Source organism: Salmo salar, chromosome 27 (genome assembly GCF_965601325.2).
Source record: "Salmo salar chromosome 27, fSalSal1, whole genome shotgun sequence".
NCBI lineage: Eukaryota > Metazoa > Chordata > Actinopteri > Salmoniformes > Salmonidae > Salmo > Salmo salar.
In genome coordinates this window covers 9,154,904-9,179,780 of record NC_138317.1, presented here as the reverse complement: position 1 = coordinate 9,179,780, position 24,877 = coordinate 9,154,904, and the positions used below count along the sequence as shown (strand labels likewise).

General features: G+C 46.2%; 1 protein-coding gene across 1 annotated transcript in view; it reads right to left on the bottom strand.

Moving 5' to 3' along the window:
- LOC106588469 (ephrin type-A receptor 7) overlaps positions 1–24,877 on the bottom strand; it is a 187,048-nt gene that overhangs the window by 141,350 nt on the left and 20,821 nt on the right. The window contains exons 2-3 of the mRNA XM_014177541.3: positions 10,652–10,716; positions 4,301–4,973 (exon numbers count right to left, since the gene is read on the bottom strand). Coding sequence (XP_014033016.2) covers positions 4,301–4,973; positions 10,652–10,716 — 738 coding nt within the window. The remainder of the gene's footprint in view (positions 1–4,300; positions 4,974–10,651; positions 10,717–24,877) is intronic.

The window sequence follows — 24,877 nt, the reverse complement described above, 5'->3', positions numbered from 1 at the left end:
TCACTGCTATTAGCTTCACGACATGCATACTATGGAATGCTGTTTGGGTCTTTGTGTCAAAAAAGATACTGTCAAAGCTGTACAAAAAAAGTCTGCAAACACCGGCCACGAACGTTGTGTTTACAATATCGCGTTGGTAATAAAGTATAATTTGCTCGACCGCAACTTCTGGGGTAGCTAGTGTAACAGTGTAGGTTCCGTCCCTCGCTTCGCCCCAACCTGGGCTCAAACCAGGGACCCTTGCACACATCAACAACTAACACCCCACGAAGCATCGTTACCCATCGCACCACAAAAGCCGCGGCCCTTGCAACGCAAGGGGAAACCCTACTTCAAGTCTCAGAGCGAGTGACATCACTGATTGAAATGCTATTAGCGCGCACCACCGCTAACTAACTAGCCATTTCACATCGGTTACACTCACCCCCCCTTTGACCTCCTTTTCCGCAGCAACCAATGATCCGGGTCACGGCACCAATGTAACAGTGTAGGTTCCGTCCCTCTCTTCGCCCCAACCCGGGCTCGAACCAGGGACCCTTGCACACGTCAACAACTGACACCCCACGAAGCATCGTTACCCATCGCACCACAAAAGCCGCGGCCCTTGCAACGCAAGGGGAAACCCTACTTCAAGTCTCAGAGCGAGTGACATCACTGATTGAAATGCTATTAGCGCGCACCACCGCTAACTAACTAGCAATTTCACATCGGTTACACTAGCTTTAGCTTGGTACCTAGCTAGCACCAATACAACCAGCCTGAAAACAATGACCAGTAGAAACTGCAGTCATTTTCATTATTCTTAGCAATGATTTAGGAATCCTTGTGAGTAAGTTGCCACTTGTCAGCGATTTCTGAAAAAAATACGTGCCCATTTTAAACGGCCTCCTACTCAAACTCAGAAGCTAGGATATGCATATAAATAGTAGATGTGGATAGAAAACACCCTAAAGTTTCTAAAACTGTTTGAATGGTGTCTGTGAGTATAACAGAACTCATATGGCAGTCAAAACCCCGAGACAGATCCTAACAGGAAGAGGAAATCTGATTTGCGGACTCAACTTCAGCACTTTGCCTATAAATCACACCGTGATTGAGCACTTCCTATGGCTTCCACTAGATGTCCCCAGTCTTTACAAAGTGGTTTGAGTCTTCTACAGTACAAACTGACCGAATGAGAGTCTGTGGAACGTGGTCATAGGGGGAGGGCCATTACCATTATGACGCGGACGCCCCTGGCTACCCTCCCCTTTCGAAACGTTTAGAAAGACAATGCAACCGTCCCCCTTGAATATTATTGAAGCTCTGGTTGAAAAAGGCCCTAAAGATTTATGTTATACAACGTTTGACATGTTTGAACGAACTTAAAATATTTTTTGGCACTTTCGTGAGGAGAAATCCCGCGCACTACGGTACATTTTGAGTAGCTTTCGGAACGCGCTAACAAGAAGAAGCTATTGGGACATAAATTAACTTTTTCGAACAAAACTACATTTGTTGTGGACCTGGGATTCCTGGAAGTGCCTTCTGATGGAGATAATCAAAGGTAAGGGAATATTTACAATAGTATACAAGAGTAGATTTGATATTCGATTGTTCCAAGATGGCGCTGACCTGTATCGCTAGCCTGAGTATAGCATCCCCTTTTATTGCAAAGTGTGATTTCCCAGTAAAGTTATTTTTAAATCTGGAAATGCGGGTGCTTTCACGAGATGTTAAACTATAATTCTTTGAATGACAATATTACATTTTAAAAATGTTTTCGAATAGTAATTTAGTAAATTGTAGTGCTGGTTCACCGGATGCATTTGAGGGAAAATAGTTTCTCAATGTCACGCGCCGATGTAAGATGCTGTTTTTATATATAAATATGAACTTTATCGAACAAAAGAATGCATGTATTGTGTAACATGATGTCCTAGGAGTGTCATCTGATGAAGATTGTCAAAGGTTAGTGCTGCATTTAGCTGTTTTTTGGTTATTTGTGATGCATGTGGTTGGTCGGAAAATGGCTATGTGGCTACTTTGACGATATACTCCTCTAACATAATCTAATGTTTTGCTTTTGCTGTAAAGCCTTTTTGAAATCGGACGACGTGGTTCGATTCAGGAGAGGTGTATCTATAAAACGATATAAAATAGTCCTATATTTGAGAAGAAAAAAAATATTAAATTTTGCTATGGTTCGGTTATGAATATGGCGATATGATTTTTCGCTGGATGTTGATCCCGCATGCGGGGACGAGCGCTTCAAGAGGTTTTAAGTCACATGAAAGTCCACATGTTCCAGAAGGCATTCCTGCCAAAAAACACATTTTGATAAAAATAAAAAATAAAAGTTTACCTTTAAATAGCTCGCCTAGTTTCCTGAAACTAGTCCCAATTTTGGAATATTGATAAGTGGCAGTTGGGACGTCGAGTGCACATCTTCTCAGTGCTCATTTTGGCCAAAACACTTGCAGACTCGAGTGATCACTATCAAACACAACAGCAAGTGGCTACTTGATAAAGGACTTAGGGGCCTAGTGTTAGGTTTGACATTCAGCCCAGCTTTACTGTTCAGCACATTACATTGCATCACTCCCTCCTTCTCCCTTACACACAACAACACAGACAAAGGAAACAAGGTGTGTGTGTGCGAGAGAGAGTGTGTGTGTGTGTGTGTGTGTGTGTGTGTGTGTGTGTGTGTACACGTGTCATGCCCTTCCCTCTCACACACAAAACCCCATCTTTCTTTCTCTCCTTCTACACGCACGGGCACACACACCTAATCACAGGAGGGCGTGCAGCAGCTCTAGCCAGTGTATCAGCTCTGCACTGCTCCACAGAACACGGTCTCTCTCTTTACACCCTATCAGTACCTCCTCAGGCCTCTACTCGATACTACTGAGCGGCGCACACACTAGGAAACGCAATTACTCCCAAATCTAAATAAGATACAGGACACACAAGAGAAAGTACTCAAATACACTGTCGAAAAACATTAAAATCAGTAAGCAAAAAAGCCTCTCATATAGAACGTCTATCTAGAAACACCTTTTGCCACTCCCTACCCCACACACACCGTATTGGGTGCGTAAAATTAAATACTAGAATAGGCTGCTGTGTGTGTGTGTGTGTGTGTGTGTGGGTGTGGGTGCGCTCACGCGTGTGTATGCAGATGCGTGTGGATTCCGAGCCTAATTCCTCAGTTTAGTGGAGCGTTATGGCTGATCAATAGTGCTTGTGCTGTATGGCCTGTGGGAGTGGGAGAGTGCTTGGGCACTGCTGGCCGTGCATATTCACACCATTAACACTGAATAGAGCAGTACTCCACTGGGGCTGCCACTGATGGGCAATGACAGGGCCAATCTCCCACTAGAGTCCCAATGAGGCTAGAGCGCTCTCTCTACCAATATGCTATCTGCCCTCTCTCTTGATCTGTCCCTCTCTCTTGCTATGCTATCTCTCTTTGTGTTTCTGTTAGCTGTTGGTCTCTCACATCCTCTATTACTCACTCAAAACTCCCTGTAAAACACAGTCACAAATAATGCATAACTTCCTGGAACATTAAGCTCACACATTTACAAGCACTCATACTGTATATTCTACCAGGATAGTCAAAGCAAGTCAGCCCTGAGGGACTCTTCTCATTAAAGCAGTAACACTTTATTCTCAGTGTCTCTCTCTCGCCCAGTCTCTCTCGCCCAGTCTCTCTCGCCCAGTCTCTCTCGCCCAGTCTCTCTCGCCCATTTTCAAAAAGACACAAGATGGGCTGCGAAAGCTGATGGCAGCCTGAACCACTGGCTGTGAGGATGAACCAGAATCTCTAGTCCTGCGTCAGAGCACTCACAGCGCCCACTGCCTTAACACTGGCACAAGGGTTTGTGTGGGTATATGTTAGTTGGCCATGAACTGCCCACGTGCCACATCCTTAACACAGCAATTCACTACAGTCATCAATATTACAAATGCTGTCTTGTTAAATACAATGACTACCTGAGGAGAGTGCCTGACTCATCCTATTCATAAAATCGTTTCACCCACTTCCCTTCACAATGTAAGAATGTTGTCTGCCTCAAACATGATTACAGGTTGTCGATGAAATGTCTCCAACAGCCAGACAGAACTGCTTGAGGTCAAAAAACAGAACATTTCTGCATGGTGATTACCACAAAAACGAAGTCCCCTGCCCCGCATTTGTTTCCACCCTCCATACATCCTTCACTCTTTTCTTCTCTCGTTCCCTCACTCACTATACATAACTCCTTCCTTCCATCCATCCTTCCTTCCATCCATACATCCCGCTTTTTTTTCTTACCTTCACAGCTGCTGTGACCCTCCTCGTAACCCGCTGAACAGCTGCACTTCCCAATGGGCACCAGCCACTCCCCCTCGGCGCTGCAGTGCATCCTGGGAGGGCTGTCCGTGTCCACCTCAGAGTTGTTGACGCAGGCTCCCCTGACTTCCACGAGTGTGGCGAACGCTGCCTCCGCAACCGTATCAGAAAACACAGCCAGGTTCTGCACCGTGGCCAGGCAGCGCTTGTAGTACACCCGCACCGCCACCAAGGCCACGCACGCCCCCACGTCCTGGAACGCCAAGTGGAACCCTTTCCGGTTCAGGTGTCCGATCTCCCGCACCTCCGTGTTGAGCTTCATCTTCCTCTCGCCCAGGTCGCCCTGCGTGAAGCTCTCGTCGGCGGCGATGGTGTCAATCTTGGTGTAGCGCTCCTCGCGGGTCACCCGGCCCAGGTCTTTGTCCGACTCCACGTAGAGCAGGTTGAAGGTCTCCTTGCAGGTGCCCGCCACGCCCGGGATGCTGTTGCAGTCGCGTAGCGTAAACTGCAGCTCCACGAAGATGCGCTGGCCGCCGCGCCGCGCCACCCAGCCCGTCTGCAGCCAGTTGTTCTGCAGCGCTGGCTCCATCACGTTACACACCTGGTAGGTCCTGATGGGCTTGTACTTCTCATCCACGCCACTGATCTCCTCCCACTGGGGAGATGGTGAGGAAAGGGATAAAGGGATGAAAGAGGAAGTGAGATATTTAGAGAGGGTGAGCGATAAAGGGGGATTGAGCAGCCAGAAAAAAGAAGAAAAAAAAAAGAGACCGACAGAGACAGACAAAGAAATATATATAGTTGAAGTCGTAAGTTAACATACACTTAGGTTGGAGTCATTAAAACTAGTTTTTCAACCACTCCACAAATTTCTTGTTAACAAACTATAGTTTTGGTAAGTCGGTTAGGACATCTACTTTATGCATGACACAAGTACGTTTTCCAACAATTGTTTACAGACAGATTATTTCACTTAGAATTCACTGCATCACAATTCCAGTGGGTCAGAAGTTTACATACACTAAGTTGACTGTGCCTTTAAACAGCTTGGAAAATTCCAGAAAATGATGTCATGGCTTTAGAAGCTTCTGATAGGGTAATTGACATCATTTGAGTCAATTGGAGGTGTACCTGTGGATGTATTTCAAGGCCTACCTTCAAACTCACTGCCTCTTTGCTTGACATCATGGGAAAAATCAAAAGAAATCAGCCAAGACATCAGAAAAAAATTGTAGACCTCCACAAGTCTGGTTCATCCTTGGGAGCAATTTCCAAACGCCTGAAGGTACCACGTTCATCTGTACAAACAATAGTATGCAAGTATAAACACCATGGGACCACGCAGCCGTCATACCTCTCAGGAAGGAGACGCGTTCTGTCTCCTAGAGATGAACGTACTTTGGTGCGAAAAGTGCAAATCAATCCCAGAACAACAGCAAAGGACCTTGTGAAGATGCTGGAGGAAACCGGTACTAAAGTATCTATATCCACAGTAAAACGAGTCCTATATCGACATAATCTGAAAGGCCACTCAGCAAGGAAGAAGCCACTGCTCCAAAACCGCCATAAAAAAGCCAGACTACATTTGCAACTGCACATGGGGACAAAGATCGTACTTTTTGGAGAAATGTCATCTGGTCTGATTAAACAAAAATAGAACTGTTTGGCCATAATGACCATCGTTATGTTAGGAGGAAAAAGGGCGAGGCTTGCAAGCCGAAGAACTCCATCCCAACCGTGACGCACGGGGGTGGCAGCATCATGTTGTGAGGGTGCTTTGCTGCAGGAGGGACTGGTGAACTTCACAAAATAGATGGCATCATGAGGAGGAAAATTATGTGGATATGTTGAAAGAACATCTCAAGACATCAGTCAGGAAGTTAAAGCTTGGTCGCAAATGGGTCTTCCAAATGGACAATGACCCCAAGCATACTTCCAAAGTTGTGGCAAAATGGCTTAAGGACAACAAAGTCAAGGTACTGGAGTGGCCATCACAAAGCCCTGACCTCAATCCTATAGAACATTTGTGGGCAGAACTTAAAAAGCGTGTGCAGGCAAGGAGGCCTACAAACCTGACTCAGTTACACCAGCTCTGTCAGGAGGAATGGGCCAAAATTCACCCAACTTATTGTGGGAAGCTTGTGGAAGGCTACCCAAAAGGTTTGACCCAAGTTAAACAATTTAAAGGCAATGCTACCAAATTCTAATTGAGTGTATGTAAACTCCTGACCCAGTGGGAATGTGATGAAAGAAATTATATACACACATATACATATATACACACACACACACACATACATACATACATACACACATACATACATACTGCTCAAAAAAATAAAGGGAACACTTAAACAACACATCCTAGATCTGAATGAAAGAAATAATCTTATTAAATACTTTTTTCTTTACATAGTTGAATGTGCTGACAACAAAATCACACAAAAAGAATCAATGGAAATCCAATTTATCAACCCATGGAGGTCTGGATTTGGAGTCGCACTCAAAATTAAAGTGGAAAACCACACTACAGGCTGATCCAACTTTGATGTAATGTCCTTAAAACGAGTGAAAATGAGGCTCAGTAGTGTATGTGGCCTCCACGTGCCTGTATGACCTCCCTACAACACCTGGGCATGCTCCTGATGAGGTGGCGGATGGTCTCCTGAGGGATCTCCTCCTAGACCTGGACTAAAGCATCCGCCAACTCCTGGACAGTCTGTGGTGCAACGTGGCGTTGGTGGATGGAGCGAGACATGATGTCCCCGATGTGCTCAATTGGATTCAGGTCTGGGGAACGGGCGGGCCAGTACATAGCATCAGTGCCTTCCTCTTGCAGGAACTGCTGACACACTCCAGCCACATGAGGTCTAGCATTGTCTTGCATTAGGAGGAACCCAGGGCCAACCGCACCAGCATATGGTCTCACAAGGGGTCTGAGGATCTCATCTCGGTACCTAATGGCAGTCAGGCTACCTCTGGCGAGCACATGGAGGGCTGTGCGGCCCCCCAAAGAAATGCCACCCCACACCCTGACTGACCCACCGCCAAACCGGTCATGCTAGAGGATGCTGCAGGCAGCAGAACGTTCTCCACGGCATCTCCAGACTTTGTCACGTCTGTCACGTGCTCAGTGTGAACCTGCTTTCATCTGTGAAGAGCACAGGGCGCCAGTGGCGAATTTGCCAATCTCGGTGTTCTCTGGCAAATGCCAAACATCCTGCATGGTGTTGGGCTGTAAGCACAACCCCCACCTGTGGACGTCGGGCCCTCATACCGCCCTCATAGAGTCTGTTTCTGACCGTTTGAGCAGACACATGCACATTTGTGGCCTGCTGGAGGTCATTTTGCAGGGCTCTGGCAGTGCTTCTCCAGCTCCTCCTTGCACAAAGGCGGAGGTAGCAGTCCTGCTGCTGGGTTATTGCCCTCCTACGGCCTCCTCCACATCTCCTGATGTACTGGCCTGTCTCCTGGTAGCGCCTCCATGCTCTGGACACTACGCTGACAGACACAGCAAACCTTCTTGCCACAGCTCGCATTGATGTGACATCCTGGATGAGCTGCACTACCTGAGCCACTTGTGTGGGTTGTAGACTCCGTCTCATGCTACCACTAGAGTGAAAGCACCGCCAGCATTCAAAAGTGACCAAAACATCAGCCAGGAAGCATAGGAACTGAGAAGTGGCCTGTGTTCCCCACCTGCAGAACCACTCCTTTATTGGGGGTGTCTTGCTAATTGCCTATAATTTCCACCTGTTGTCTATTCCATTTGCACAACAGCATGTGGAATTTATTGTCAATCAGTGTTGCTTCCTAAGTGGACAGTTTGATTTCACAGAAGTGTGATTTGACTTGAAGTTACATTGTGTTGTTTAAGTGTTCCCTTTATTTTTTTGAGCAGTGTATATACATACACACACATACACACACACACATACACATATATATATATATGGAAGTCCTAAAGTTGACCCACAACAAAATGGGAGTTGTTGTGGGTCAACTGTATGACATAATCCAGACAGAGGGTAACTATCATGTGTGGGTTTGTGCCTGCAGAGGCTGGCACTAGGGTTCTGTACTAGTGAAGTATGAGAAAGACTAAATGATCCTCCAGAGTGTGTGTTAATGTATCTCCACTCTCCACAGACAAAACCACACATGATATTGAGGAGTAAATGAGCCTCCAGTGTGTGTGTGTGTGTGTTGTGTGTGTGTGTGTGTGTGTGTGCCTCCCTCCCTCTCCCCACAACAGAGAGACAAGACAACAGAGAGAAAGACAAACTACAGTGGCAGGCCTCCACAGAGACTATAGAGCTGTAAGCAGCTCACAGCTGCCCACTGACACTATGGGGAGGGAAAATGCAAATGGCTGCCACGTCCAGAATTAACTGGGTAAATAAAGAACAGATTGCGGGAGACGTGCCCACATGGCCGTCATCATTTTGGACTGCAGGTAAAACTGACTCACCATGTGTGCTGAATGAGCAACGCTGCAGCTCTGCTAAACGCCCTAGTGGGACTGCATTAGCTAGCCAAACAACTGAACATGTTGAAATATATTATCAAAAAATGCCCTTCTGTATTGTGTAATGTTTAATTGACATCACAAGGGTCAGGACATGTTCCTGGTTAGGTCACAGGGTCACAAAAAACTCCTGGCTATGTATGAATTTAGGTTCTCATAGTAGGAGTGCTGATCTAGGATCAGTTTTGCCTTATAAATCACAAATGAATAAGAGGCGAGATGCTTTGGGAACATGCGCCTGTGCTGAAGGGCTAGGCTCCTCACACCACTTTACTTCCCACCATTTTGGGCACATTCACGGTTTCATCGGCACACACAAATACGTAGCCTGTGTATCACAGTGAGTTGTAGGAAACATAGGAAGCGTTCAATTAGTTTCGATAAAGAAATATGTTTAAGTCTGACTTTTACCAATTGACCAATGTAAGGATGGATATGGAGATGGCCTTTTATCATTGAAAAACCAGCCAATTTGGTAATGGTATGGTCCTGGGTGCTGCTAAGTCCATGGTGACACAGACTCAACATGATTCAGAATGTGTGTGTGTGTGTGTATGTGTGTGTGTGTGTGTGTGTGTGTGTGTGTGTGTGTGTGTGTGTGCACGCTGGCTTCAGTGGAACTGTATCCATCCATTGACTAAATCTAGCTTCCACAAGTTGATTTATAGCAGCAACATTGGATTGGGGTAGTTTATCTAAGCCTAGGTCTTGTGGTTTGGTGACAGACAACGAGTTACGAAAGACTGCTGCACTGCAATGACTTTAAAAGGTACGCTTCACATACTTCAGCAGTCTGGCTGAAGTATATGAATTGGACAAGTCCATTCATTTCCACTTCAAAAACTTGAAGCCCCATCGATTCATAAAAGAGCATGATAAATCATTCACAGTCTTATAGTTCAGTGACAAAACGTATGAGTGGAAGATAAATGATAGCCAGTGACTTCAAAAACCACTTCGTCTTCAGTGATTCTTAAAAACATTCCTCCACCGGCTATTATTTATCTTCCAGTCACTCATAAGTTAGCGTGTGGTTTTTACAAGCCAAATCGATAGCGGAGGGGACAATTTATGTGGCTGTGTGTGTCTCTGGCGGTGGGTGCAGTGACATCCTGTCCAGGATTAGGCCATCGATTAGCGTGAAGTGACGAGCTCTGCTCTGTTTGGTTCAGGGAGGGTGAGCGAGGGGAAGGAGGAGGAAGGTACAGGGGGCAGAGAGGTGGGGACAGCTGTCCACTCACAGTCCATTTGGGCAGAGTGCTCCATGGAACTATGCCCACTGAGGTCAGGGGACCTGCTCTCAGTTCGAGCTAGAAGCAAGCTGGACTACTCCGTGGCACAAAGGGAGTGTCGATAAGAGCCAGGCCATGTTGTGATAAATTGATGCGATAACGATAAACCGAATGTTAAGTTTAGAACATTAATGTGCACCACACTTGTCCTTTCAACTACTACTAGTTTGATGGTTGTAGCCATCAGTCGTCCCATTAACAATTACCAATATTAGCAAACTTATTTCATGCTAAAACTTCACATTTCTCTAGTATAAACTACTTATTGCAATGAACGGCATCAGCAAAATGCCTGCGGTAAGTATGCCTGCATTGGTATGGTTGGTGTCGATTATTTCTGGTTTATCGTCCCAGCTGAAGTGTAGATGTAGACAGACAGAGACAGACAGACAGACAGACACCCCTTTTCAGATATGCATGGGCACAAGCATTCAAAACATGCACACGCGCAAACTCACAGAAATACACACAAACATACACATTCAAAAGTATATAACAGGCTGGTACACTCACGCCATTGGAGGGGTACGACGTCCAACCGAGCTCTGCCTGAGTTTCTTTAGAGTTCAGCAGGACCACTGAAAGAAAGAACGGTAAAGAAAGAGGGGAGAATAGCATTAGGTTAGTCGAAGTCAAATGTCGTTTACATCTCGCCAGTCTGCATCAAACACCACACGTCATCTCATGGTCTCATCACATCAGACATTTCAGTCAGTAAGCAGACACTCGCATCCAGAGCTGACTTACAGATGCCCACCCCGTCACCGTGCATTTGTTGTTGCTCGACCAGAGACACCCAGCGTTCAGTCTGCATGGTCAATGCAGCGCATGAAACAAATGTTGATGACTTACGATGCCGTTTCCACTTTGCTTCTTAATATAAATCCACAAGCGTTCTATAAATTACACATTTAGTTTGTGTTTCTTACATCTGCACACAGCTAGTTTGTCTTTTCTTAGCAAGTTGTGGCTAAGTCGTGTTAGCCGCTAATGCTAATCGCTAGTTATCTGGCTAGCTAGCTAATAAATGTACTGAGTCAGAACAAACGTAGCTAGCTATACAGCCTGATACCAGTGATGATGTAGGCCTAAATCAATGTGTTGTTTGTGCAACAGTATATTTTAAATCAAAGAGGCATAGGCGAAACATGAATATGTTAGCTACATGAAGTAGCTAAGGGAAAACATTTAATACAGCCAAAGATTATAGGGTCCCCTAGGAAACACTAACCAACACTGGTTCCTACTCTGTCACAATAACTCCTCCCTGGCATTGTCATTTGTTGTCATGTCAAACAACACTGCATTCAAAGTGTCCACTATAACCTTCTAACTATAGAATTAGAACAATCTATATTTCTTGCCATGATTCCAACAGTTCGCATGATTCCAACTAAAATCGCAAGTCAAATCACAGTTGCAACATATGTTAAAAATAAGTTATAGATTGCCCATATTGTGCAGCCCTACGTGACAGTGTGGAAATGATCTCAGATGAGTGCAGGAAATGCAGAAATTGATCCAAATTCAGTTTATTTAAAAAACAATTGGGGGGGAGGGGGGGTTGGGTTGAAGTTTAATTGAACATTCTAAAACAATCAGAACGAGAGATGAGCATTGAAATCCCTAGGGTCACGCACTACTCATAAAGCAAATGGAGAACTTTTATAAAGAGGTAATAAGCCACTGTAGTTGAGATTTACTGGACATAACTTTAGAACATAAACCCACATACTAGCCATTAGAGGAAAATGAGGTGATTACATACTTGAATATCTGCACTTAAAGTAATAACACCCCACATTATATTTGGGGATTTGGCTAATCTCAACTATTTCCAGCTGATAAAACATATTTTCGTAAGTGCATTGACACCATCTGTTCAGGAATTAAGCTTGTAGGACAACATGTTTTTATCCTGTAACTTTAAAACGCAGCAGCTACTAGAAAACAAGCCAGGGCATTAAGGACACAAAGGATATTGAGAGTCTAGACTCCTTTCAGCACCATAGAAAGCAAACAGCTAGAGCGGTGGTTCAGCACCCTCGAGCAGGGCTGCCCAACACTCTTCCTGGAGATCTATTGTCCTGTAGGTTTTCAGTCCAACCCTAATTTAGCAGATCTGATTCAGCTAGTTAAGGTCTTGTTCAGCAGCTAATAAGTAGAATCAGGTGTGTTATATTAGGGTTGGACTCCAGGAAGAGGGTTGGGCAGCCCTGGCCCAACCCCCTGACCTTGGACAGCACATTCTCAGCCATGACAACCTACATACAGCAGAACTGCTCTTCAGGACCTTGGACAGCTCTTCTACAGTAGCCATCTAACATTTAGGCAGCCTGACTACTGCAACTTCAGTTTCTGTCCGATTTTTCAGAACCTTGGACAGTGCATCTACAATATTAATAATGGATGACACATAGCAACCTTGGTGCATACAAGCCTTTTCACTGATACTTTAGAACATTGGACAGCAGCGCTTCCATAAAAACCCACTGATATTTAGCAACCTTTGATGGGGGTGCTTGCATAATGTGCCATGTCAGCACCTTGGACAGTGCTTAAAAAGTTTGAAAGTACCTCGCATCCTTGGAGAGATCTCTTTTTTCAAACTGGTATTGTTCTCCCCTTTTACACAACAGAGAGTCCTGGGCCTGGCTGTGCGTCACTGATAACAGACAGCCTTTTAGAGCAGCATTAGAAAAGAGAGAAAGGGGGACAGAGAGAGAGAGGGAGAGAAAGCGTGAAAGAAAGAGTAAAGGGATCAGAATGACAATTGCCAGAGAGAATGAGAGAGAGACTAAATAAAGAGAGCAAAGACATCTGAAAGCATCAGTCAGTCAGTAGTGCGTACAGAAAGTCCGTGCTCTGATCATAATAACTAATAGGAATAATCACACCCTAGTTAGACGTACTATTGGGCCTTTAGAGGAGGCGCGAGAGAGAGAACACCATGCTTCTCTTTGTGGCTAATGACTAATGTAATGGCCGTGACCAATATCAACAGCTAAACACAGATTTCCAGGGGGGGGGGGTCATTTTATAAATAATTGCCTATCGTTTAGTTTAGAACAATGTGGATATTCGAGTCAAGCCATGAATCTTAATTTTGTGGTTTCAATCCAATGAGGCTGCCTAGTGTCCTTCAAAGAGGATATGATGAAAGTGAACCAGTCAACGCAGACGGTTATGATAGGAGAACGCATTACACAACATCAGGCCACCTGTACAACATCATTTGATCAGAGGATTTATGACATCGTATGAAACCCTCTTTGGAAACAGTGAAAAATACTGCTAATCTACCTTTGATGTCAATTTGACTAAGCAGCAAAGCAAGGAACATACGGTCGTTAACCTAACTTTCTATTCTACACTGTCGATTTCAAAGAGGGCAGTGACGTCTATGACTTTGACAGAAGTCCTTTGTTGAAGCCCCATATTTCTCAGCTACAGAGCGAAGGGGAATTGTCCTCTCCTCCAGCAGCAGCAGTGATGAGCCAGGCAGCCCTGGCATTCAATAGAAGGGCATTTAGTGCTAAACACACAAATGAACTGGAGAGAGTCCTTGTTCCATCTAACTACTAAGTGCCGCTCTCGCTCTCTTCATCCTGAAAGGCACTTGTGCCTCATTCTATCGTTTAAATTGAGTTATTTGGCCTTGCTGACACTGAATTCATATCCCTACGTTACTAACTGGTGAAGACAAAGGGATGGAGGGAGGGAAAAGAGGGAAGACAGACAGCTGTATGGAGGGATTATACTAATAGGCCATTGTTCAATGAATACTCTGAAGGCAAATTTTATCCTACAATGGTTCCTATTGCATGCGGGGGCAGTACTGTTAGCATGGCAGTATGAGCGTATGTAAAAGGGTGAACTTGTTTCTTTGTGTTGCCGTTTACTAAGCGATAGTGTGTGTGTGTGTGTGTGTGTGTGTGTGTGTGTGTGTGTGGCTCGCTTTTCAACTACATTTCTATACAGACGTGAGAGCCAAAGACTGAAGAGCGTACGACAGCATGTTTTATCTGAAAGGAGTGAGAGCAGCAGCAACGAAGTAGACTAAGCTGGTGCCAGTGCTAGTCTCCTTACACACACATATATATACAAATAATAATTCCCCTCCCGAGTCACAGTGAAAGGGAGAATTATGAAATGAGCCCCATAAAGTTCAATAGAGAGGATTATCTACGTTGTTCCAGTGTCCACCCTGCAACCCCCGAGCAACTTATCAGGCTACAGTCAGACCAACAGGTCTGGGGCTCAGCGAGAGAGGAGACTGGGATAGGCAGGCCACTGACCCAGGGGGAGAGCTATTGTCCACACATTATCCCTCTAATAGGACAACACTAAGAGGGAGAGGGGGGAGATGGAGGGAATGGGAGGAGGGCGGAGAGGGAGAGGGGAGATATACAGCTACATGAGAGCAGACACAAACAGATGAGTGTAAAATACACACACAGGACTTTTCTACCATTGGGCGTGCTGCCAAATCCAAACAGTGTAAATTATTTTAGCGGTACTGGTTTTGTTATTATGTTAGAGCAAAAGAACGCAGCATTAGCCATGAGCAAAAGAACGCAGCATTAGCCATGAGCAAAAGAACGCAGCATTAGCCATGAGCAAAATAACGCAGCATTAGCCATGAGCAAAATAACGCAGCATTAGCCATGAGCAAAATAACGCAGCATTAGCCATGAGCAAAATAACGCAGCATTAGCCATGAGCAAAATAACGCAGCATTAGCCATGAGCAAAAGAACGCAGCATTAGCCATGAGCAAAAGAACGCAGCATTAGCCATGAGCAAAAGAACGCAGCATTAGCCATGAGCAAACGAACACAGCATTAGCCATGAGCAAAAGAACACAGCATTAGCCATGAGCAAAAGAACACAGCATTAGCCATGAGCAAAAGAACACAGCATTAGCCATGAGCAAAAGAACACAGCATTAGCCATGAGCAAAAGAACACAGCATTAGCCATGGTAAAATGCTTATAATTGCAGGAATTTAAAAACTGCAAAAATGTCTCAGCTCCATGGAGAATTTTTTTTGAATTGCAGGAAATCTGCTTAAAAATGCAAACAATGTCTCTACGCCGTCAAGATGGGGGCCTCTAAAATGTTCTAAAATTAAGCCACACCGACGGGCAGACCGTTGGAACACATAAGCCCCTTTTTGATAAAAAAATTAACTTAAAAAAATGCACACACAACTATGGGCAACAGTTGGTCCCCTCCGGAGTGTCAGTACAGGTTCCAGAACAGACCCTGGCTCTGCCTTTTACAGCATCATTAAACTTTCAGCTCCAATATTGGGGTCTAAGGAGCACTGCCTTTTCTCTATGACGCTCCTCCCTCCCCCACCCCCCAGCCACACACCTCAGTGTGTTAACTATAAAATGAGAGAAACCACTACGTGGCCAGAAGGCTTTGTCATGGCAACACACTTGAGTTCCACCGGGTTGCTGCTAGGTTAATTGAGTCCCATCTCTTTTTCTTTTTCCTCATTCATTTCAACTCACGAGTCTCAGACCGTCTCTCCATCCTTCTCCCTCGCCCCCCTTTCTCTCTGGACTGTTTTCCACATGACAGTATATGACAGGTGGTTGGGTGGCTGGCAGCAGCCGCGAATGTGAATGACCAACCTGTTCAGAGGCACTGTCTGTGGCTAGGAGAGGAACCCACCACCCTGTCAGAGAGAGAATAGAGAGAGTATCACAGCCTTACCTTACAGCTCTGAATGCAGTCCTGGACCTGTATTCCCAAAATGTCTCCAAGTAGGATCTAGGATCAGCCCCACCCTGTCCATATAATCACATTCATTATGATCTAAAAGGTGAGTAACTGATCCTGAATCAGCATGCCAACTAAGAAGTGTTAAGAATACAGACCTGCTCTTATGCTGTCACCTGAAGACTGTGGGAAAAGGCAGCAAATGTCTAAGCAGAAATAGCCTCTTTTCGCTTTTTGAAAGACAGATGCTTTTTTTTTTCTTTGGGAGGGGAATTCTTAAAGGGGAGTAATTGAGTGTCTGGAGGTGATGCAGTCAGGGAAGCCAGGTTTAATTTCTGGGATAACCTCTAGGAGGCAGCCTGCCAGGTATCTATGGATGGACTTCACTGGTGGTTCATTATAAACCAGAGCTGTGCCCCTGTGCCCACAACTAATATGGGGGGGGGGGGGGGGGGGGGGCACTAAGGTGGCAACTTCGGTAGAATGCAGAGGCGGAAATAGACAGCCTAAATCATAAACTGTGCTGTTGGAGACTATGGGGAGTCCAGCATGGTCCCTGTCTAACATAAACGGAGTTTAAAATGGCCGTTACAGATTAAAATGTCCAATAGATGTACTTTTCCCACAGAGTTAGTAGGCGAGAGATCCAGGCAGAGATGTATTCGGTCTAGTGTAGTAATAGCCTGGCTTCAGAGGGAGGACAGGGAGTCCCAGAGGGGAGGGATGCCTCTGGCTCTGGCTAGGCGCTCTGAGGAACTGGATGTGCTTACATAACCGCGAGAGAAAGAGAGGAGAGAAGAGAGAGAAAGAGAGGAGAGAAGAGAGAGAAAGAGAGAAGAACGAGAGGAGAGAAGAACGAGAACGAGAACGAGAGGAGAAGAACGAGAACGAGAACGAGAGGAGAAGAACGAGAACGAGAACGAGAAAGAGAAAAAGGGAGAGAACAAGAAAAAGGAGAGAACAAGAAAAAGGGAGAGAGAAAGAGTGAGAGAGAAAGAGTGAGAGAGAGCAGAACTTTGAGTGCTACCGGGGTAATGGCTAGACATGGGAGAAAGAAAGTGCAGAGGCGAAGGTTAACCTATAAAATACTGCATATTTGATGCATTGTATGCGTATGAGGAGAGATGCATTCTGACATGTCTGTAGTGCAGAGGGCACGGATGCATACAACCGCAGCACATTTCGGCCCACATGTGGGGCGGTGCCCATAAGAACCCATGTGCAAACAGTTGTGCAAGCGTAATTCCTCCCCCCAAATAAAACAAATGTGTATGAAAACGAGTCGTCTCTCGTTGAAAGACCACGAAGACCGTCATCATAATACACGCACAAAACTGTTAGGAACTGTTTCAGCTGGGAAACAAGCGGACGCCTTCAGGCTCCCTTGTCGCAGTGCCAACCGGGAGACTTAACCTTTTTGTTCTGGGTGTTCCGTTTGTTGTTCGCAACAACGTAGCGTTGCGGTGCGTGTTAGGGGCAGCTTTTTCTGGATGAGAGGACCCGATAACCCTTTCAGATGACTGCTGCATTATTGAGGCTGTATCGCTGGTGTGGTGCCTTCCATTTCCATACAGGCCCAGCCGAGCAGAATGATGCATTATTTAACCGGACGGAGAGGCAGCATGTTCCGATGCTATTGGAGGAGGAGAGGAGAACGCAGAGAGAGAGAGAGGCAGAGAGAGAGAGAGGCAGAGAGAGAGAGAGAGGCAGAGAGAGAGGCAGAGAGAGAGGCAGAGAGAGAGAGAGAGAGAGAGAGAGAGAGAGAGAGAGAGAGCTTTTAGGGTCGGTAGTGTGTGACACCCGCACTCTCTTAATCACTTTTTTCCCTCTCATTTTCATGCTCACCTTTGTACCCTCGCTCACCCTCACTGCGTCTCGCCTTCGCCCCCTTGCCGTTTCGCCTTTCCCTCTACCCCAGTCCCTAGTTCTCTATTCTTCCTCTTGCTAACCCCCCCGCTTCGATCGCCCTCCCTCACTAACACTCTCCCCCATTTTCCTCCCCTGTAACTTTCTCCTCTCCCTTATTAATGATGAGTCAAGAGTGCAGAATTGTTACATAAGTGAAACCAGCTCCAAGCTTTGTGCTGACTTTGTTTTCCATCTCAAGAATCCACTTTAGATTAAATTAGACTGTCTCTACCCCCCCCATTCACTGACCGCTGACTGAATAGCACCTGCTGCCCTGCTCAAGTCAAGGTTCAGACAGACGGACGGACAGACAGGACAGAATTCCAATAAAAAGCTTCGTACAACTTTTTCCTGCAGCAATTCTGCACCTGAGATACAATCCAACCACAATCCATTGGGATACAATCCACCCACCCAGCCTACATATTAAACTAATCCAAAACGCTCATATTACTCACACACACACTTTTATTTCATTATTCTCTCAGAGCAGCCTACACGGACAGTAGAAGCGGACCGCTGCTGCATGTGCTGCCATGATGTGCTGTACCAACAACACAACCAGCAGGTTGGTCTGCTCTGCTCAAAAGGAAACAAAGGCACCAGCCAATACAGAGCTTCCCATTACAACCCATAGAGGGAGAGAGGGTCAGGATAGAGGGTGGGAGGGAGGTGGAGAGACGAGAGAGAGAGGGGGTCAGGATAGAGGATGGGAGGGAGGTGGAGAGACGAGAGAGAGAGGGTCAGGATAGAGGATGGGAGGGAGGTGGAGAGGAGAGAGAGGGTCAGGATAGAGGATGGGAGGGAGGTGGAGAGACGAGAGAGAGAGGGTCAGAATAGAGGATGGGAGGGAGGTGGAGAGGAGAGAAGGTCAGGATAGAGGATGGGAGGGAGGTGGAGAGGAGAGAGGGTCAGAATAGAGGGTGGGAGGGAGGAGGAGAAGGATATGTGGAAAAGAGGTACAGGAAGAACAAATGGGTGGATGTGAGGGAGGTGGGGAGAGGATGAGGTGGGAGGAGACAGAGGGAGTCCGAACGAACGAAACAAAAGGAATACACCGAGGAGCAAAGGCAAACTATGTCCACAAATGGATTGGGAAAAGCCGGCCGGGCCCTGGACTTACATCAACATCTTCTTCTTCTCCTCCTCCTCCTCTCTATCACAGGTCATGTCATCTCCTGTCTACAGAGGGGAGAGGGGGGAGGGCGTGGCCAGGCATGATCGGACGCATTGATCTTCATTCCATTGATGAACGATGGCAAGGGGGACGAACGCCAATAGGAAGTGCGGAGGCGTGCGGCGAGGGAGTCATCAGTCAATACGCAGCACCGCGACCAGCCAGGTCAATAGGGCTGACAGCCAATCAGTCAATAGGAAACATAACTAGCCCCATTGTAGAAAGACAGCTGGGTGAGTCGATAGGCTAGAAAAACCATCTGTCTGCGTTAAAACAAGTCTGTGTAAATGTAGTGAAGGACAATGACGGGAGCAGGGCTCTAAATACACTACAACACACACAAGTCTGATGCTCGGCTCCAGAGACAGAACAAATCAGATGAGCTCAGCAGTGTAATGGGTAGACGCAGAGGGTGAGTGTGTGTGTGCGTAGGCGCATGTGTGTAGTCTCAGAACCCCTCAACACCCCGGGCGCTGTTGGCCAGATGGACGTATTCACCCCTCCGTCACAGGAGACTCCACTGATCAGCCATGCAGGTGGACTGACTCAACGAGATCAGAGTGGAGCCTCATCAGCACAAACGATCCAGGAGAATAAAGACTGGAGCCAGTCCCTCCAGGACAGGACTGTATTCATTCCACAACGACAACATGGAAAAGGGAAGGCCCGGGGAAAAAGGGTGTCCAAAGACCAAGAAGAATCACCACAACACACCAACCGTAGATGCCTACCACTCAAACAACTGCACGGAAAATACACACAAGGAGTCGAGGCAATAAATAAATCATTTGAGTGATTCAATTTCCGGTTGGGTTGGAACCTCAAACAGCACGTCAGTAATTAATGGAATCAAAGCGCTTGTCTAATGAGAGATAAAGCACTCTACCACCGACTGAGGACTCTCTGCCGCCCTCCAGGCAAACAAGCCGACACACACACACACACACACACACACAATCCCCAGGGAGGCACCAAGTTTTCACACCATTGACTGTCAACACCCACAAATCCTGGTTGTGCGGATAGTCTCATTTCATTTCTCCGTCAATTGTTAATTTGCTTATCTGGGGCCAGATAATGGAACGATATTAATTTCAGTAATATTGCTCAAAATAGCTAATTTCTCCTACTTATGCAAAGGTCTCAAAATGTATGCCTGCATTACTAATCATTACTAAGTGTCTGCTAAATTGCATAAATATTCGATTCTCAGGTACTTTTGTACAACTTTTTAGCCAGTAGTTCTGAAAGTAGTGCTCACGAGCCAAAAGTGGACCCCCTGAAAAAGGCTTAATAAGGCACAAAATGTGCAGATACGTGTACCAGGTTATTGCTCCCTCTCTCACGCTGCAGTGCGTGTGATCCACTCATTCTGCTCATAGATTACACATGCAGCTACACGCTGACACACATCCATCCCCAAGTGGGAGGTTTCAAGAAAACACGTAGTATTCGCCAAAGTTCTGGAGCATGTCTTGAAGGCTGGTTCAAGGGAAGGCTCCAATAGCTCAGTTGGTTGGTGTGTGGTGCTGGTAACTCCAAGGTTGTGGGTTTATTCCCACACGGACCACAAATACTATACTGACTAGCCTCCGCTTTCATAGTAAGAGGCTTTAGATCAAATTAACTGCCAAATGACCACAATAACACCTTCCATGGAGTCAGTGGCACGCGAATAGTCACTCTCACACACTCCTACTTGCCACTTGTGAAATGACTGCGCACCCTAGAGACTCACATTAACACAACGGCTCAGATGACAGCAACGAGTAGATTCTGTTCCCTCCGAGTCCACCACATTCATGTACAAAACTGTCATAGCTACTCCAGATGGCCTGGATAATTATAGTCATGTCGACATGCTTGTTTTCTGATCACTTATACAGTAGATTTCCATACGAGGAACGGAACGGCGGAATGAGACTGAAATATCATTGCTGCCATTCTGTTCGACATATATACGAGCCAAGTCAACAGACAGTACAAGACATGTGACTATGTACTTGGCTATGCCTAGGGAGCCATTTCCCGCCCCCGCGTTGTGGTATATTTCTATAGAACTGTACATTCAACCTGTCGTTATATTCCTATAAGACAAACAGAATGGCCCAAGTATTTTACCTTCCTATGGCTCCTATGTGTTCTTTACCACATCACCTCGCCACTATATGTAAATGAACTTCCTCTATAGGTCATAAGGTCAGTCCCAACAGCATAATAGTTTCAAGGGCACCGGTTGACTTCCTGGCCCCGTAGGGGTTAAGGGTCAGGTGTGGCTTCCCTCCAATGCCCTCCTGACAACTCCTATTGACCCGTCGTTATCCAGGGGTCAGAGGTCAACCACCCCCGAGGGGCTCTACCGTCGACCAAAATCGACAACATAGGAACCAAATGAGAACAACTGAAAGGGACGTAGGGGCTTTAGTAACGCATGTATGCGTCTCACTGGTAATGCACGCGCCTCATACATAGAACGCAGCTCGTTGATTAACATATATAGCACCAGCTTGTTTTCAGCATAGCAGAGGACGCCATGGTCCTCTGCCTAAAGGCTCTTACGCCAATCTCCATCCCTGAGCCAAATGGAATGAATGGGTCATTTGAGTATGCCTCTTATGTAGGCACCTATTACAGTATACATGGATATGAGAGAGTGGCTAAGACCAGGCCAGGCCTGCTAGGTGGCTGTGTGTGTGTGTGTGTGTGTGTGTGTGTGTGTGTGTGTGTGTGTGTGTGTGTGTGTGTGTGTCTGGCATCAGACACATTGCCAGTCAATGGCGCTTTCAAAAATGTCAACCATGTCATTTAGAGCCAATTACCTAGGCCCGGGGAGAGAGAGACCACAATGAGGACGGATGAGTCGACATTCTATTTCTAGGCTTTAATACAGCCCTCTGATGTTGCGGTCTGAATGAGGAGGGAGGGGCTCTTGTACAATCACAGCAGGCTAAACCCTGGCTCCTTTCCAGATCTTTCTATCAGATGCAGACGAATGGAGCTGGAAATAAACGTTGTAGATTCTAAAACGTTCCAACGCGGTAAAAAAAGAAAAAAGGCCTGACCCAAAGTCCTGTGGCTTTAGTCAGTAGAGGATGGCACTTACAAAGCCAAGGGTTGTGGGTTTGTTTCCAGCTGGGGACACCCATACAAAGAAATGGAGCCAATTTGATGGGACTGAGCATAAATGTGAACAAGTATGCGTGAAAGAAGTATAAAAGCAATACCACCTATGCATCAGCCAACGTCACGACCGATTTGTCACACAGCGAAACAAATCCATTTCATGCAGAGCAGTTTTCGCCTCAACCTACATATGGATATATACGGTGATAGTACAATAGATATTGATACCGTAGAAGGTAAACTCAATAAAGATGGATTGTGAGGCGGCTTCACTCTAACCCAGGCATTCATCTATGACACGTTGGTTTGTTCTGAAGGCCCTTCATCTGCCAGAATGATCTTATGGTCATGAAAATCTGCTGGGTATATCAGAGAGAATAGGAGAGGGTAGGGAGGGAGGGAAGGTCAGCGACAACAGCGGCATCAGAGCTCATTCTGTTGCAATATGGCATCACTAAAGAAATATGTGCATATTAAAATCCCCTGGCAGCCACGGAAAATAAAGGGGACAGATCGAGAGATAGGGGGGATGAGATGGAAAGAGAAAGAGAGGGAGCGAGCGATATGCCAGGAGGAGAGGAAGAGAGAGACCAAGCGAGAAAGAGAGGGGGCTGGAGAGAGGGACCAGGAGAGAAAGAGGCCGCATCGCCACATACTGTGGAAACAGGCAGATTGGAATGCAAGGCTTGCCTCAGAGAACCTCTATAAATACAGAAGAGGGGAAAACAGGAGGCAATTTCAGACGACACCAAACACACGCATGATTGAGAGAGAATTAAAATGCAAATACAACACTTCCATTTTTCCCCAGATTTCAGCCTGCAGATAATGGTACCTGTTTCCTTGTTGTTGTAAAGTGGAGGCGTGTGTGTGCACGCGAGGGTGTGTGCTTGCTGCCTCACACACACACGGTTGACATGAAGCAAAACAAGAAAGAATGCGACGGGGGTTGCTGTAGACAGATGAGAGTACAGTAGACTTCTAGGCTGGATTCCAATCCAAATCTCCCCTGGCTGCTACAACTTCCTCCCAGATCTGCAAGATCAGGATGCTTCAAGCTATAAGGCAATGTTTGAGGGCAGTGGGAGAAGTACTGGAACTCAGCCTGAACTTTAACTAAGCACTACGTCTCAGCTTGTGTTGGACGAAACGGCCCTGTTGGTTTATTGTGCTGAAGTGTTTCCTGCGGAGGGAGGTGTGTTGACAAGAGGAATCATGTTCTGTGTTCAGCCCAGCGGAGGACACGTTTCAGAGCACACGGGGCACTCTTCTGTGGCTGAGTGAGAGAGAGAGAGAGAGAGAGAGCGAGAGACTAAAACAGTTCTCTAGTCATTCAGAGCGCGGGGCTCTGACCAACGAGGAGAGGTGGAGACACATGGACTTGTTAACATATTCACTATCAACTTTTAACCACTTTCGTTATGCTTATTGTTTTAAACGTTTGGACATTTTTCCTTCTCCCTGGCAGTTGTAGTGTAACAACGGCAGGTAGCCTAGTGGTTAGAGCATTGGGACAGTAACCGAAAGGTTGCTAGATCGAATCCCTGAGCTGACAAGGAAAAAATCTGTCGTTCTGCCCCGAACAAGGCAGTTAACCCACTGTTCCTAGGCCGTCATTGAAAATAATAATGTGTTCTTAACTGACTTGCCTAGTTAAATAAAGGTTAAATAAAAAATAAACAGAGAGAGAAAGGGGGAGCCAGAGGGGGTCTGAGGTAATGAATGGATGGTACTCAGAGTGCTGGTGTGTGCGTGTTGTGTTCCTCCTCTGCAGTCCCATGAAGCCACACTAAACACTGATCATTCAAAAACACGGCTGCATTAGCATCACAGGCTGCTGGATCAGAAAACCTGGGGCTACTGAACGTCTCCACTCTGGAGCATTTACCACAGAGTGGGGATACAAACATGATGTGCAGCCTACTTTACGCTCTCTCTCTCCACTCTGAAGCCTGCCAACCTGGCAGGATGTTAATGGCTCCTCTCAGAGTGTGTTGTCTGTCATTGTGTATGGGGTGGAAGAGTGGGCTTAGTTAATGTTGAATTACCACTCCACTGTCTTTGTGGCAGGCTAATGGGCTGTGGCTCTGAAGGTCAACTCAAGGAGACACCAACTTGAGACAAAATAACTCCAATGGGGGGAAAATGATTCACTAGGCAGAAGAGGTGTGCGTGGGTGTTAAAGGGATACTTTGGGATTTTGGCAATGAAGCCCATTATAAAACTTTCCAGTCAGATGATCTCGTGGATACCATTTTTATGTCTTTGAAGGAAGTTGCTAACTAGCGTTAGCACAATGACTGGAAGGCTATGGTAACAGCTAGCATAGTGTCCATGAGTTCATCCGACTCTGGGGAAGTAGGTAAAGGGCCTTACTGCCAAAATCTTAAAGTATCCCTTTAAAGACAGACAGAGAGAGAGCGCGAGTATGCCAGACACAGACAGACAGACAGGTGGGGGACGGGGACGAGAGTAGAGGAAGTGAGAATTCAGAGGAAGTGTGCCTGTAGAACTAGTGTGTGTGGTCATTTCTTTGCATAATTCTGCATGTGCATTTTGTGTACAGTGAAAGTGTGGGTGTGCGAGTCCTCTCCCATCCTGGCTGTGATGGTCATGGCAGTAGTCTTGGTGACTGAGGGGAGGAGAGGAACTGGCACTTCCTGTGTTGGCCCCATCTGCCCAGGAGAGATGAGCTGCCACCTCACCCTCTGACCATCTGACCACACATTACATCCTTACCCCTCAGCGCACCACACACACACACACACACACACACACACACACACACACACACACACA